General features: G+C 41.8%; 1 protein-coding gene across 8 annotated transcripts in view; it reads right to left on the reverse strand.

The window, feature by feature from the left end:
- Window positions 1–15,084, reverse strand: part of mbtd1 (mbt domain containing 1) — an 87,846-nt gene that overhangs the window by 20,869 nt on the left and 51,893 nt on the right. For all 8 annotated transcript variants that reach the window (XM_048554958.2, XM_048554956.2, XM_059653605.1 and 5 more), the window contains 5 exons: window positions 12,396–12,513; window positions 9,718–9,852; window positions 6,525–6,613; window positions 3,004–3,238; window positions 587–642 (listed from right to left, as the gene is read on the reverse strand). In XM_048554958.2, the coding sequence (XP_048410915.1) occupies window positions 587–642; window positions 3,004–3,238; window positions 6,525–6,613; window positions 9,718–9,852; window positions 12,396–12,513 (633 nt within the window). The remainder of the gene's footprint in view (window positions 1–586; window positions 643–3,003; window positions 3,239–6,524; window positions 6,614–9,717; window positions 9,853–12,395; window positions 12,514–15,084) is intronic.

A 15,084-nucleotide genomic window follows, 5' to 3' on the forward strand; every position in this document is an offset into this window, starting at 1 on the left:
AACAAAGAAAGTGAACTTGACCACAAATATCTCGCATACCTCTGCTAGCAAATAGTACTTATTTGATTTGGCCAGTTCAACCTCATTGAGTTTGTAATACTGCATGATTAAACCGGCATTTCTTACAGTAGGCTGCAACATGAGCCAAAAAAAATAACATCCAAGGGACTAAGCACGAGTTGTGTTTGGATTAAAAAGGCACATGCAGCTTTTGAACATACAAATTAGAAGGCTACTCAGCCCCTCAAGACTGCGGTGCATTTCAATAAGAATGTGACCGATCGGATTTTATCCCGACTTGCAGATTCCCACCTGCCCCTGATATGCACAAAGTTCCTTGTTAAAATATTCTATTACTTTGCCTCCAGAGTTGAGTTGGAGGTGGGGGGGGCTTCCACAGACATAAACATCAAAGAAAAAACTTCCCCAAATGGAAGACCCCCTCATTTTTGAAGTGTCCCTAAACCAATTTGAACATCTAATTGGGCAAACAAGAGAACTCTATACAATCACGAATGTTTTCAGGTTATAAATATCGGTAACACCCCACATTAACCATTAAGAACAATTCCTTACTTCAGCTTACCTTTGCAAACAGCTGTGGTGCAGCATCACATTGCCCTTCCTGCTTCTTTGAGCCATCTACATACAAAGAGAGTCTGTAAATTTAATATAATTTTAAAAAGGGCACACAGCCAAGCAATGCAGGAACTAATCGATGATAGAAACTAAACCTAGATGCGAATAAAAACCAACCAACAGCAGAACCCGGAAATTCAGCACTAGCGTTCACATGAAATTTCATGGGCACGAAAATGTGAATAGTCAGAACAATAACAGTCACTTCTGATTTCAGGTATGTTCTCATTTTTAATCCTGCCCAAAATATCACGTTTGTCCCCAAGCTTACGCATTATTCTCAATTTCCAAGGCAGTGGTTATTTGTCTTTTGTTTCTTTCATATCTAATACATTATATAGTACCACTACAGTCATAGTAACGTAGCACAAATAAAGATTATTCAGCCAATTGTGCCACACTGGACATCAAGTATCCATCCTAATACCATTTTCCAAGGCTTGGTCTGCAGCTTTTTATGCTATGGCATTTCAAATATTCACCTAAATACTTCTGTCTTGAGGATTCCCACATCTATCATTCTTAAGCAGCAAGTTATAGATAATCACCACCCACTTGGTGAAGAAGTATTTCCTGAAAAACCCTATAACCCTCCTGCTCCTTACTTGAAAACTATGCTCTCTGATTATTCACCCCTCCAAGGGTCAGTTACTCCATACCTATCTTATGTCCCTCAGAACTTTGTACACCAACATGTAAATTGGACAATGTACATTTTTTTTAAAAAAAGGTGTTACATGAATTACGTGTTTAGGCAAGTTTTCAGAGCCCTGCTCCTTGATCAGATGAAGTGGAAGGAAGCGCACAGTGCAGAATTTACAAGTGGAGAGATCATTGCAAGATAATGCTAGGCAATTAAGGGTGTCAAAAGACAGTACAAATGGTGTGAGCGGAGTGTCAATAGGATGAACAACAAGTCTTTGCAGATGATCAAGTGTCAAGCAGTGAGAATAAAGTGTCAACAGCTGAACAGCAAGTGAAGGGATGACCTATAATTTGATTAATTAAGGCACAGAGATAATTACAAAAACTTAAGTTAAAAATAAGGTGGTGCTAAATACAAACCAAATGGCTGGAATAACGAGAGGTATAAAAGTTATTTGATGACGGTGTAACTAAAATAACAAGTATCCAAAAATGCATAAACTAGTAAGAGGTAGACAGAACATAAAAGTTATCAAGGTGCTGGTATCCAAACAAAACAGGAGGGAGGGAGGGAAGATTTCCTCCCCACACTCAAACACTGAACAGTATGGTGGGGTTACATGTAGTGCAACATGAAACTTGGCTATCAGTTCTGTACCCATGAAGATGACCTCAACTGTGACTTGAGCTCACATCGCACTGCATGAGCCTTTCATTGGTTTGTACATCTTTGGATTACTTGTTACTTTAGTTAGACCATCGTCATATGACTCTTATACCTAGCATTTTATTCCAGCCATTTGGTTTGTATTTAGCACTACCTTATTTTTAATTTATTTTAATTTTTTGTAATTATCTCTGCCTTAATCAAATTATAGGTCATCCCTTCACTTGTTATTCAGCTGATGACACTTTACTCACACTGCTTGATGCTTTTGATCACAGGCAAACACTGGCTATTCAACCTGTCACTCATCATTTGTACCATCTTTTGGCACTCTTAATTATCCGGAATTAATCTTGCAAAGATCTCTCCACCTCCAAATTCTGTGCCTCTACGCTTCCTCCTACTTCACCTGACAGAGGTGCAGTGCTATGAAAGCTTGCGATTTCAAATAAACCTGTTGGACTATAACCTGGTGTCATATGAATTCTGACTTTATCTATCCAAGTCCAATACCAGCACCTCCACATCACTGATAAGTCTTGACAGACATTTGGGGAAGTCAGACTTGAACCCAGATCCTATGCCCCAGAGTTAGGGATATTACCACCGTGGCACAACAGCACCGAAATTGATTAATAAATTTAAGGCCCATCACTTGGGACAATTTTTTTTTGCATCATGCTACTGATTATCCACATGTAGACACCGCAATCCTCTCCTTGCAATATTTCTTTTCGTTCATTTGTTGGATATTAGCATTACTGACAAGGCCAGTGTTACATATTCCTAACCGCCTTTACTGCATTAGCTTACTGGGACTGAGGGCAATTAAGAATCACATTGTTGTGGGCATGCAGTATTACACAGACTAAACAAAGCAAGGACAAATCATTTAAAGTGGAGTGGGTTTAAGTAACTTTTCCTTCTGCTTCTGTCATGCCTATAGTTACACTTAAGAAACAAAACCAAATGGGCACAGTACCAGCATGGTAAAAACAAAGAGGAATCTGGTCAGAACACGACACAAGAAAAATTCTCAATTCAACACTTGCCTGTTCTTTTGAATCGGTGTCCAATACTTCGAGACCAACCAATGGGGTGAATGAGTGGACTCAGCATGTGACACCAGAAATCATCTGTTCCATCCTCACATTCTTCGTAGATAAGCCGTAAACGTCCTCCCACTATGCTTTCAACCACTGCTATTCGTGTTCGGCAGAGGTGAGTTTTATCAACAACTTCTACGCGCATGGCAGTTTTGAATGGGTACTGCATGCTTTCAACAACCTGCAAGACACTTGATGTGACTGAAGTGAAGTGGCTGGCATTATCTACACTTCTGAGCCTTAGGCAAAATGTTACAATACTATCTGTTTGAGTAGCAAGCCATGGTGTGGCCAGTTTCAAATTAAAGGACAGTTTGGAGAGCTCAATGACTGACATAAATAACTTGGCCACAAGTTCCACGCTCACGCAGCAAATTGCTTTCTCAATGGAAATGAGTGCCAAATCAGAACAAAGATTTAGTAGATCCGTCTGTATTACATCAACAAGCTTGGTCCACACTCTTGTGTTGGGAGAGCTATCAAAAGAAACAGCTGGTGCTCCTGGAATCAGACTCAGGCACAACTCAACATTTGTGAAGAAACAAAAGGATAAATCACATTAGCAGGAACATAAAACTAAAACAAAATAAATAATGAGAGAGTATATACCAGTGAAAAATGAAGGACTGTAGGAAAAGAGATAATCAGCCATGGATGACTAAGGAAGTAAAGGAGGCTATCAATTTGAAAAGTAATGCATACAAAGTGGTAAAGACTATTGGGAAACAAGGTGACTGGGAAATCTTTAAAAGGTCAACAGAAAGTTGGGATCTGCAGATGCTGGAGAATCCAAGATAACAAAGTGTGAAGCTGGATGAACACAGCAGGCCCAGCAGCATCTCAGGAGCACAAAAGCTGATGTTTCGGGCCTAGACCCAAAACGTCAGCTTTTGTGCTCCTGAGATGCTGCTTGGCTTGCTGTGTTCATCCAGCTTCACACTTTGTTACCTATAAATATAGATAGTTTGGTTTATGAGAATAAACTAGCTCAGAATATAAAAACAAATAGCAAACATGTCTACAAACATGTAAAATGAATGAGTGGCCAAGGAAAACTTTGGTCCATTACAGGATAGAAAGGGGGAATTTAATGATGGGAAATAAGGAAATGCTGTGGCACTGAACAGGTACTGCGTGTTGGTCTTCACTGTGGAAAATACAAGTGACATGCCAATAATTGATGACACGGAGGCTGAGGCAGGTGAGGACCAAGAAACAATCACTATTAAAGAGGTAATGTTGGGCAAGCTAATGGAGTTAAAGGTAGACCAAGTTTCCTGGCCCTGATGGAATGCATCCCAGGGTTCTAAAACAGATGGTGGGGGAAATTAGCAAATGCGCTTGAGGAAATTTACCAAAGTTTGCTGGACTCTGGGGTAGTTCTGGCAGATTGGAAAACAGCAAATGTGACACCGCTGTTTAAAAAAAGGAGATAGACAAAAGGCAGGGTACGATAGGCCTGTTAACTTAACTTCTGCAATGGGACAAGTGCTTGAATCTACCACCAAGGGAGAGAGAGAAAGAGAGAGAACACTGGATAGAAATTGTCCCTTCAGGCAGGCTCAGTATGGGTTCATGAAAGGTAGGTTGCATTTAACTAATTTACTGGAATTCTTTGAAAAGTTCCTGAGCACACAGTGGACACTGGGGAACCTGTGGATGTGGTGTATCTGGATTTCCAGAAGGCATTTGTCTAGGTGCCACACAAAAATTTGCTGCTTGAAATAAAGGTTCACAATGTTACAGGTAATGTATAAGCATGGGTAGAGGAGTGGTTAACTTAAACAAAGCAAACAGTGGAGATAACGGATATTTTTCTGGTTGGTGATCAATGACCAGTGGTGTGCCTCAGGAATCAGTGTTGAAACTGCACTTGTTTACAATTTACATAGATGATTAAGAGTTGGGGACCAAGTGTAATGTCTCAAAGTTCACAGATGACACTAGGATGTGTGGTGGACTAAAATGTGCAGAGGACACAAAGTCTGCAGCGCAATATAAATATGTTAAGTGAGTGGGCAAGGGTCTGGCAAATGGAGTACAATGTTGGTAAATGTGAGGCCATCCATTTTGAAAGGAATAACAGCAAATTTGGCTATTATTTAAATAGTGAAAAATTACAGCATGTTGCTATGCAGTGGAACCTGGGTCTCCTTGTGCATGAATCACAAAGTTAGCTTGCAGACAATTAAGGAGACAAACAGAATATTGTCCTTCATTGCGAGAGAGATGAAGTTTAAAAACAGGGAGATTATGCTGCACTGTATAGGGACCTGGTGAGACCACACCTGGAATACTGTGGACAATTCTGGTCTCCTTACCTGACAAAAGGATGTAATAGCTCTGGAGGGGGTGCAGAGGAGGTTCACTAGGTTGGTTCCGGAATTGAGAGGGTTGGCTCATGAGGAGAGGTTGAGTAGACAGGGACTATTCTCATGGGAATTGAGAAGAATGGCGGGGATCTTCCAGAAACACAAAATTATGAATCTGGCAGGTGAAACTAGAACTAGGGGACAGTCTCAACATAAGGGATAACAGATTTAGGAATGAGTGAAGGAAGAATGTCTTCACCCAAAGATTTGTGAATCTGTGGAATTCCCTGACCAGTGAAGCAGTGAACGCCACCTCATTGAACATCTTTAAGGTAAAAGGTAGATAGATTTTTGAACAGTAAAGGAATTAAGGGTTATTGCGAGCAGGCAGGCAAGTGAAGTAGATTCTACAAAGAGATCAGCCATGATGTCATTGAATAACAGAGCAAGCTCAACAGGCCAGATGGTCTTACTGGTCCTACTGTTTATGTTCTTGCGTAAAATTTACAGCATGGACTGCTCCAAGAGTTGCCAGGCAGCAACAATTAATTCAACCCAGGAATAAGGGAGGGGCTTGTTGCAAGGTTTGAGTGGTCACTCAGGACAGCTCTGTAGTCACTGAAGCAGGTTCAAAGGTTGCAGGGCATCAATGGGAAAAGTCTGATCTAGGCTCAATGTTAGGCAGTGCTGCTTTTAGCTACACTGCTGGAAAGGCAACTGACTAACATGGGCTCTGCATTGAAGACTCCGAGTAGTCAAAAACAGTTGAATGCCTCTCTGCTGTTAGAACTCAAGGAGAAGTTCTAGGGAGTTTGTAGGCATCAAATATCAGAGTCCTGAGGCAATTCCTGAGAATGTGTGGGCTTAGAAGCCATGTGTTTCCAAGTAAAGTTAAGAATGCAGTATTTTCAAACCCCATCAAGCTGCATTTACTTGATGCAACGAGCAAGGTTAGGCCCCAGAAGAGCCCAGCAGTAAGCAGCTAGCTTGTGGCTTTATTTTCTTCATAGGTTCCATGGATCTCACACATAATCTAGCTTCTTTGTTTAAAAAGTAAACAATTTACTACCCTTCGCCTTATTGTAACAAATTTTGGCAGTATGATTCAGGAAAAAATGGGGATGGAAAAGGAATAAAAGGAGCTGACCATCTTACCTTGGAGCAAAAATCAGGTGGAAGGGTCTTCGCACCAGTCAGTCTTTTCACAAGAAAAGCTTTCCAGTTTGTATATTTGTGTTGGATAGCTACAAAAGGGAATAGCAAGAAAATTATGCTGGATTGAAATTAAGTCAGGCAGTAACAAGGCATTGACCCACATATCAAGCAGAAGATATGATCATATTCTGACTGTATTTATTACCTAGAATGTCTAAGACAATTGGATAGAATAGACACGTACAAGGTTAATGCCTTGCTCCCCAAACTGGCTTGTTCATCACCATGCTAGGTAACATCAGCAATGCAGCCTCCAATGATGTGGTGTTATTCTGCTCCACTTGCAATTTATACTGTCCTGTCCATTATGGTGAGTACTGTCATTTCTGGTTTTGATCTATATGATTTGATTTGTATGTTGGGTCCAATTCAATATGACTGTTAATTGAAGTATGGGTGGTGAGCCATGCATCTAGGAATTTCTGTGCGTGTCTATGTTTGGCTTGGGCTACTAGGGTTACTTTGTCCCAGTTAAACTGATGGCCTTCATTGTCTGAATTCACAGATATGAAGGAGAGTTTGCCATGCCACTTTGCTGCTAGTTGATGTACATGTATTCTGATGGTTAGGTTCCTTTCTGTCTGTCTGGCAAAGAATTGGACCCCATATATAAAGCCATACAGATCAAAACTGAAAATGATTCTACTCACTATAATGGACCAAACAGTACAAATTCCATGTGGAGTAGAATAACATGACTTCATCGGAGGCTCCACGTTACCTCGCATGGTGATGAAACATCTAAATGAGAACAAGCCAGCTCGGTGAGCAAGTCAACAACCTCACCCACAACGCGAGCTACAGATCTTCTTCAAAACTTTGAATAGATGTATACCTACAGAGAGACGATGATTGTACTGAAGACTGCAAACAGGTTGAGATGATTAAGGAATAAGGAATTAAAGTGGATGAGTGTCACACTCATATAGGATAACATTGATGACTTTATCAAGAGCTATTTCAGTATCCCATACAAGTAAAAGAAACTTGACTCGAAGGATTAGAACAAAAGAGAAGTACAGCACAGGAACAGTCCCTTCAGCCCTTCAATCTGTGCTGATGATCATAGCCTAACAAAGTGAAAAAAACAAATCTTCTGCCCATATCCCTCTATTCCCTCCCTATTCATGTAACCATCCAGATGCCTCTTAAAATGTCACCAACATGCCCGCTTCCACCAGCTCTTCGGGCAGTGTATTCCGGGCTCCTACCACTGTGTGGAAAAACTTGCCTCACAAATCTCCCTTAAACTTTTCCCCTTGTAATTGGAACTTCAACCCTGGGAAAAAGCCTCTGACTATCCACCCTATCTATATCTCTCAATTTTGTAGACCTCGATCAGGTCTCCTCTCAGCCACACTGAATTTCCAGTGAAAACAATCCTAGCCTTTTCAACCTTTCCTCAGAACCACTGCCCTCGAAACCAGGCAACATCCTGGTGAGATAACACAGTGTAGAGCTGGATGAACACAGCAGGCCAAACAGCATCAGTGGAGCAGGAAAGCTGACATTTCGGGCCTAGACCTTTCTTCAGAAATGGGGGAGGGGAAGGGGGTTCTGAAATAAATGGGGGTGGGGCGGAGAAGGAGGAGATAGGGAGGACAGACAGGTCAAGGGAGGCAGGATGAGGCTGGTAGGTAGGAGATGGGTGTGGGGCTTGAGGTGGGTGGAATGGTCAGGGAGGTGGGGACGAGCTAGGCTGGTTTTGGGATGCAGTCAGGGGAGGGGGAGATTTTGAAGCATGTGAAGTCCACATTGATACCCTTGGGCTCAGGGTTCCCAAGCTGCTTAGCCTGCTGTGCTCATCCAGCTCCTCACTGTTTTATCTCAGATTCGCCAGCATCGGCAGTTCCTACTATCTCTGTAACAATATCCTGGTGAACCTTCTTGGCACTCTCTCCAAAGCTTCCACGTCCTTCTGGTAAGGTGGCAACCAAAACTGCACACAATACAGCCTAAGAAGGGTTTTATGTAGCTGCGCCATAGTTTGCCAACGCTGGTACTCTGTGCCCTGGCAATGAAGGCAAACGTGCCACATGCCTCCTTTATCACCTTGGCCACCCATGTCACCACTTTTAGGAATGGTGGACCTGTATGCCTAGATCCATCTAGGTGTTAATGTTCCTAAGCGTTCTGCTATTTGCAGTATAACTCACACTGAATTGGATCCTCCAAAATGTATCACCTTGCTTTTGTCTGGATTAAACTCCAGCTGTAATTCTGTGCCCAAGTTGCCAATATTGGATTGCAGAGAAAGATGGGCACAGGCTTGGGGAGTGATAATGCCTACAAAATTTTGAGGAGGAAATGGAAGTTAGAAATGGGATACCACTTGGCAAGGGCATTGCTATGGGTTTTTTTTTGAGGATGGGGTGACATCAGCAGTTCTAAAAGACAAAATAGAGTAAATGAAGAGATAAAGGAAATTGTGAACAACAAACAGTACAGAACACCTGGAAGAGAAGCTGGATGGCCAGCAGTTTAGTGGGTAGAGGACTGAGGGTACACCATTTGGGTCTCATTGAGAAGTGCTGTTTAGAGAGGGCATCAGTGAAGACAACAGGCATAGATGTCAGAGGGAGGTTCTTCACCCAGAGAGTTGTGAGCGCATGGAATACTTTGCCAGTGGCCGTTGTGGAAGCGGAGTCATTAGTGACATTTAAGCGACTGCTGGACATGCACGTGGACAGCAGCGAATTGAGGGGAATGTAGGTTAGGTTATTTTATTTTTGGATTAGGATTATTCCACGGCACAACATCGTGGGCCGAAGGGCCTGTACTGTGCTATACTTTTCTACGTTCTATGTTCAAACTAAAGAAAAAGATCAGTTCAGGGCTAGGGCAGAGGGAAGTTTGGCAGCAAGTTAGGGTGGTAAGGGCAGTGTGACTGATAGGAATCAAAGTGATGGAAACAGATAATTAGATGGTGTCAATGACAGAGAAATCCATGAATTCCTCATTCCTCTCGTTGGAGGTGAATGTGAAGGAAACAAGGGGCAGGGGTTTAAGATAATTTGCAACAGGGAATAGGAACAGGGAGTTAATTCAGGAAACCAGAATAGCCCTGGGAAGCTTTAGATAACATAGGCAAACAAACAACTCAAACTGTTTAAAAAAAAGGAAGAATACTTACTGCGAGGAGTGACTAATGGCTTGCCACTAGTTGCACACCAACCAACTGGATGAACATCCGTACCACATATGTTGCACCAGAAATCAAGACTGGAATCATTGTCAAAACCTTCATATCGAAGCAAAGCCTTATAACCTAAGAGAAAACAGAAATCACTGAGACCAAGAAATATATTTTTATTAGTGGTGAGGAAGTGCTCATTGAGCCAATCTGCACTTGCAGTGATGGCAGCAAGCCCCAGATTTGGAACCTCAGTTCATACCATCCAACTCAAACACCAATCACAGCCACATTACTACAGAAAACACACATCCTATCAGAGAGGCAGGCTCTCTCCTGAGCAACAGCTGTACATCTCATAGCAGTTTCAGAGCCGTTCTGCCTTTGTCCTAGAGAATATTTTCCACCACTTCACGACGAGATCAGGAAGAAAATACATATCCATGTTTTCTTTCCCTCAGTGTGGGGGGAAACGGAGACAACAGGGTGCAAGGCAGACTTGCATCATCACAGCGCTTCTTGTGATCATAGTCAGGCAAAGGAGCTTTATGACAAATGCAAGTATTTTCAAATGGAGTCAAGAGTAGCAGTGTAGGAAATGTAGTAGTCAATTTATGTCCATCCAAGCTCCCTACAGATTGATGGGAAAATGATCAGATAAGCTTTGTACAGTGATCTTCTCAGAGAAATATTGGTCAGCACTCCCTGTTCTTCAGAATAATGCAATGGGATCTCACTGGCACTAAAGGAGGCAGACAGGGTCACACTATCATTGTATTCAAATAACAGTGCACCTCCAACAATGCTTGTCACCCTCAATGGGACCTGAACCCAGAATCTTCAGATTCAGAGACAAGGTATAGTAAACGTGAACAATATGAACTGTTCTATTCTTTGCTGGAAACCAATGAATTTTTGGCCATAATTATGCAGAGACGTTTTTCAGTGAGGGACAATTAGATGACAAATTGGTGTTTCAAGACAGCAAAGTCATCATGCTATATTAACCCCAGGCCTGATGGTCTTACATTTTTGTACAATCAGATACACAGGACTATCTTTATATCCTTGCTCCCTAACTGGTTGGGATTGTTTCAGCTGTTTAAAGGTAAAAGTATTTATGAATGCCTCATCCACATTGAAATGATGGATGTTGTCAAGCAGGCTGCAGCAATCAGAAACAGGACAGACAAATCTACAGCTGCTCTCACTGTTTTACTCAACACAAGCTGGTGGCATCATTATTCCAACAGCAGCTTCATTCCCTCTCATAGGAACGTAAAAATAGGAGAAGTCAGCCATTCAGCCCATCGAGCCTGCTCTGCCATTAAATACAATCACAGCAGATCAAGCTCAATACCTGATTCCGAACCTCCTCGTTGTATCCCTTGGTGTCTTTAGCCACAAGAGCTATATCTACTTTCTTCTTGAAAACACAATGGTTTTGTGTCAACTGCTCTCTACAGTAGAAAATTCTACAGGCACACCACTCTCTGGGTATAGACATTTCTCCTCATCTCAGTTCTAAGAAGTCTGCCCCTCATTTTTAAACTACGGCCCTTGGCTCTGGCTCCCCCAAGTATCAGCAACGTCCTTCCTGCATCTAGCCTGTCCAGTCATGTTAGAATTTTATAGGTTTCTAGGAGATGGTCACCACTGCCTCAACACTTTTCTAATCCCCAGTGAATACAATTCTAACTGACTTAATCTCTTTATGTGTCAGTCCTATCATCCCAGGAATCAGCTTGGTAAACCTTCTTCGCAGTCCCTCAATAGCAAGAGCATCCTTCCTCAGGTAAGGAAAGAGAAATTGTACACAACATTCCAGGTGTGGCTTCACCTACAAAAATGTGAACCCAAGACATCCTTGATCCTGTACTCAACTCCTCTCACGATTAAAGTCATAGAATCATAGAATCCCTACAGTGTAGAAAGATGCCCTACGGCCCAACAAGTCTACACCAACCCTGACAGCATCCCACCCAGACCCATTCCCATAACACACCTAATCTACATACACTATGGGCAATTTAGCATGGCCAATCCACCTCACCCGCACATCTTTAGGCTGTGGGAGGGAACCGGAGGAAACCCACGCAGACACGGGGAGAATATGCAAACTCCACACAGACAGTCGCCCGAGGGTGGAATTGAACCCAGGTCCCTGGCACTGTGAGGCAGGGGTTTTAACCACTGAGCCACCATGCCACCCTACAGGCAACATAAAGTTTGTGTTTTTAACTATCTGCTATTCCTGCACTTCGACTTTGACACAGAGAATGGTGTGCCTGTAGAATTTTCTACTGTAGAGAGCAGTTGACACAAAACCAGGAGGACAACCAGGCCTTGATAAACAATCCCTTCTTTCAGCTTACAGCCAACATTTCCCCAACCTTAGCTTAGTGGTGGAAGCATTGTTGAAGAGGCTAGGCTGGAAACCAGATGATCACCACTCGGGCACCACACTAACTATAAAAAAAAACTTCATAACTAGTCTTTCTTAAATTAAAAGCAGTACATAAATCTTAAAGGCACTTCACAGCAGAGTTATTAAATAAATATGATACAAGTCACGGAAATATCAGGGGCTAAACATTTGGTCAAGAGGTGGTTTTAAGGGCAGTAAATTATGTGTAGCAATACCTGTCATTGTTGCCAAAACATGAATTCAATTGTACCTGCTAACTTTATGATGCTTGCAATCCAGAAGACCTTTGTAGGCAGGTTGCAATCTGTGTTCGGTACCTCCACCCTTACACCCTCCTCAACGTCTCCCCAGTGAGTCCACATAGGTACCTGTTTGATAACAAAAAGGGAGCAGTGTTACAGATGCTGTAGTCATGATCTAACTGAGCTTCGATGGGCTGAGTGGCCTAATTCTGTTCCCACCTTTTTTTATTCACAGTTCCAACTGTATCACCACACCAACTGTACTAAGTATTCTTGTCATGAGACACAATTGGTGCTCCCTTAAGTTTGGCTTCTCGTGTTTCAGTCCTGAAGACCGCAAACTGAAAAGCTTCAACTTTGTCTTTTTTTTTAAAGCAATTTTTTAATTCTGGGCTGTAACAAGTGTAGGTCATAAAGAGCTATCAGTAAAGGATTATTTACAGAAATTGAAGCGAGTTTCTACAAAGATGGATAAAAGAAAAAAAGTGATGGTCAAAGAACAATTGGTTCACAGAAGAGATATCAGAAGGAAGTTACAGACTGGAAACAAGTAAACAGTTAGAGGAGACTCTCATGGGCGACCAAGTTGTTTAAAAAAAATGAAAAATAAACACCTTAAAAGGCAGAACAGTAATTTAAAGGTTCAGATGGCATCACAGTCTGCTTGATTATACAGCCACTTTATCAACAGGATATTTTTAAGATCCTTTAAAGTACTCAATCTGGTCTTATTACAAATGAACTCACTACCTCCCACTACTTAAACCACACTGATTATATCCCTTCAAAATTCCAGTGACTGTATTTTACAATTAAAACTCCAAAGGAAACAATTATATCCAATGGAGTTACAATTGTGTCATGGTGCTAACAACACACCATAATTAAAGTAACTGACAATCCTAAAATCTCAGCACTATTCCCTAGGAAATTACAACATAGTCATCTGTTTTAGATTTTAGGCAAGAATGACTTTTGGAGGAGAGGGAGGCCAGGAAGCGAGGGAAACAGAGGAAATACATGGCTCATGATCTCAATCCCCAATGAAACATCGAATAACTGAAACAAGCAGCATTTTTTCTCTTCCTTCATGGGATGTAGGCATCAGTGCCAAACCCAGCATGCATTACCTATGATTAATGGTTCTGGGGAAAGTAGTCGTGAGCTGCATTCTTAACCCAATGGCACATCTGCAGTGGAAATATACACAGTGCTTGTACAAAGGGGGCGCCAGGATTTTGGCCCAGCAACACTGGAAAGAATAGCAATATTATTTCCAAGTCAGGATAGTGAGCAGCTTGGAGGGGGACTTGGTGTTCAAATCTGTGGTTTTTGTCAATCAAGGCAAAGTTTGTGCTTACGTGTTTGACCAAGAAAAAAGGACTTGGTGCAGGTGTAACTACTCCAAGCAACACTCCAGTTAAACAGCATGGGTTACATGCAAATCAGAACTTCAATAATATGTTCAGACCCTCAACCAAATTCTCCCATTCCTTTAGCTCACAGCTCATCTGCAGCTGGAATGAATTTATCCATCTGTGGCCCATATCTCTCACGCTACAAAACCTGTCGTGTTACTAGTCAGTGGGGCAGTGCTATAAGTCAAGCCCCACTATTCTCAGAACTGTATCAAAATGCTAAAAGATTCCTTTGAAAGCAAACACAGTAGCCCAATTTACTTCACTTTCAGATCAAGTGAGATAGAAAGTATAGACCAGATTTCTATGCTAAACAAGATATTGGAAGCAAGTAGACAACAGTTACCGGAAACAGATTTAAACCATTGGTGTGTAATATTACTAACATTCTAATCTCCTAATAAACTCCATACATACACAATTTTTAAAAAAATTGGGAAAGTAGATTTTTAGCAGAGGGTGAAATTCAACAAATTCAGTTCAGACACATCTTTGCCTCCTGGTTCTGATGTTGAAACAATCCTTGACCAGCCAGACTCCTTGTTACTCACGTATCTTTCTCTGCATGTTTCCACTGATTTCTAAGAAAACAGGGTGACTGATTCATTTGGAAAAAAAAGTGTCTGCTTTATCAACTCAAAAGTCACAGCTCAGTTAACTGCTCCAGTAAAGGGCACCGGCTCTCCTCAGGTTTTGACTGCAGAGAACAGGCAATTTCTCAGCTGGGTGAAGATGGTCAGCAGTGCTCTAATTTTAATTGCTACACAGGCTTCAGCAGATTTTCTATGGCAGTGATTTCCAGAATCAAAGTCAAAGCCGCAACAAGCGCTCTGACCCTATGCATGGAACATCACAGCAGCTACGAGGGAATATTGATCTTCACAACTCTGTTGCTCCATGTCTCTGCAGCCTGTTCCCAGCTTTGTGCTGCTTAGCTACCTGACACCTAAACACAGTTGTTGGCAAAAAAGGTCTCTGTCATTGGTCTGTGGACTCTTGACAGTTATCATTCAACCTCTTATCATCAAGAGGAGCTGCATCAGTACATTCCCTCAGCTCCAGATCACTGCTTGTTCAAACAGTTCATCACAAATGCCTAGTATCAAGTGGTTTTGAGCAACCTACAACCACTTTTTAGATCTGTGTTGAAAGCCAATGTTCGTTCTTATTTCAGAAAAGAACTTCAATTTATTTTACTCTTGAAAATGTCACACCTTTCAGATGATTCCAGGTTTCAAAGAAACACCTTTTTAGTTTGAGAAGATTCCAAACTGGAAGA

The sequence above is a fragment of the Stegostoma tigrinum genome, chromosome 22 (assembly GCF_030684315.1).
Source record: "Stegostoma tigrinum isolate sSteTig4 chromosome 22, sSteTig4.hap1, whole genome shotgun sequence".
NCBI lineage: Eukaryota > Metazoa > Chordata > Chondrichthyes > Orectolobiformes > Stegostomatidae > Stegostoma > Stegostoma tigrinum.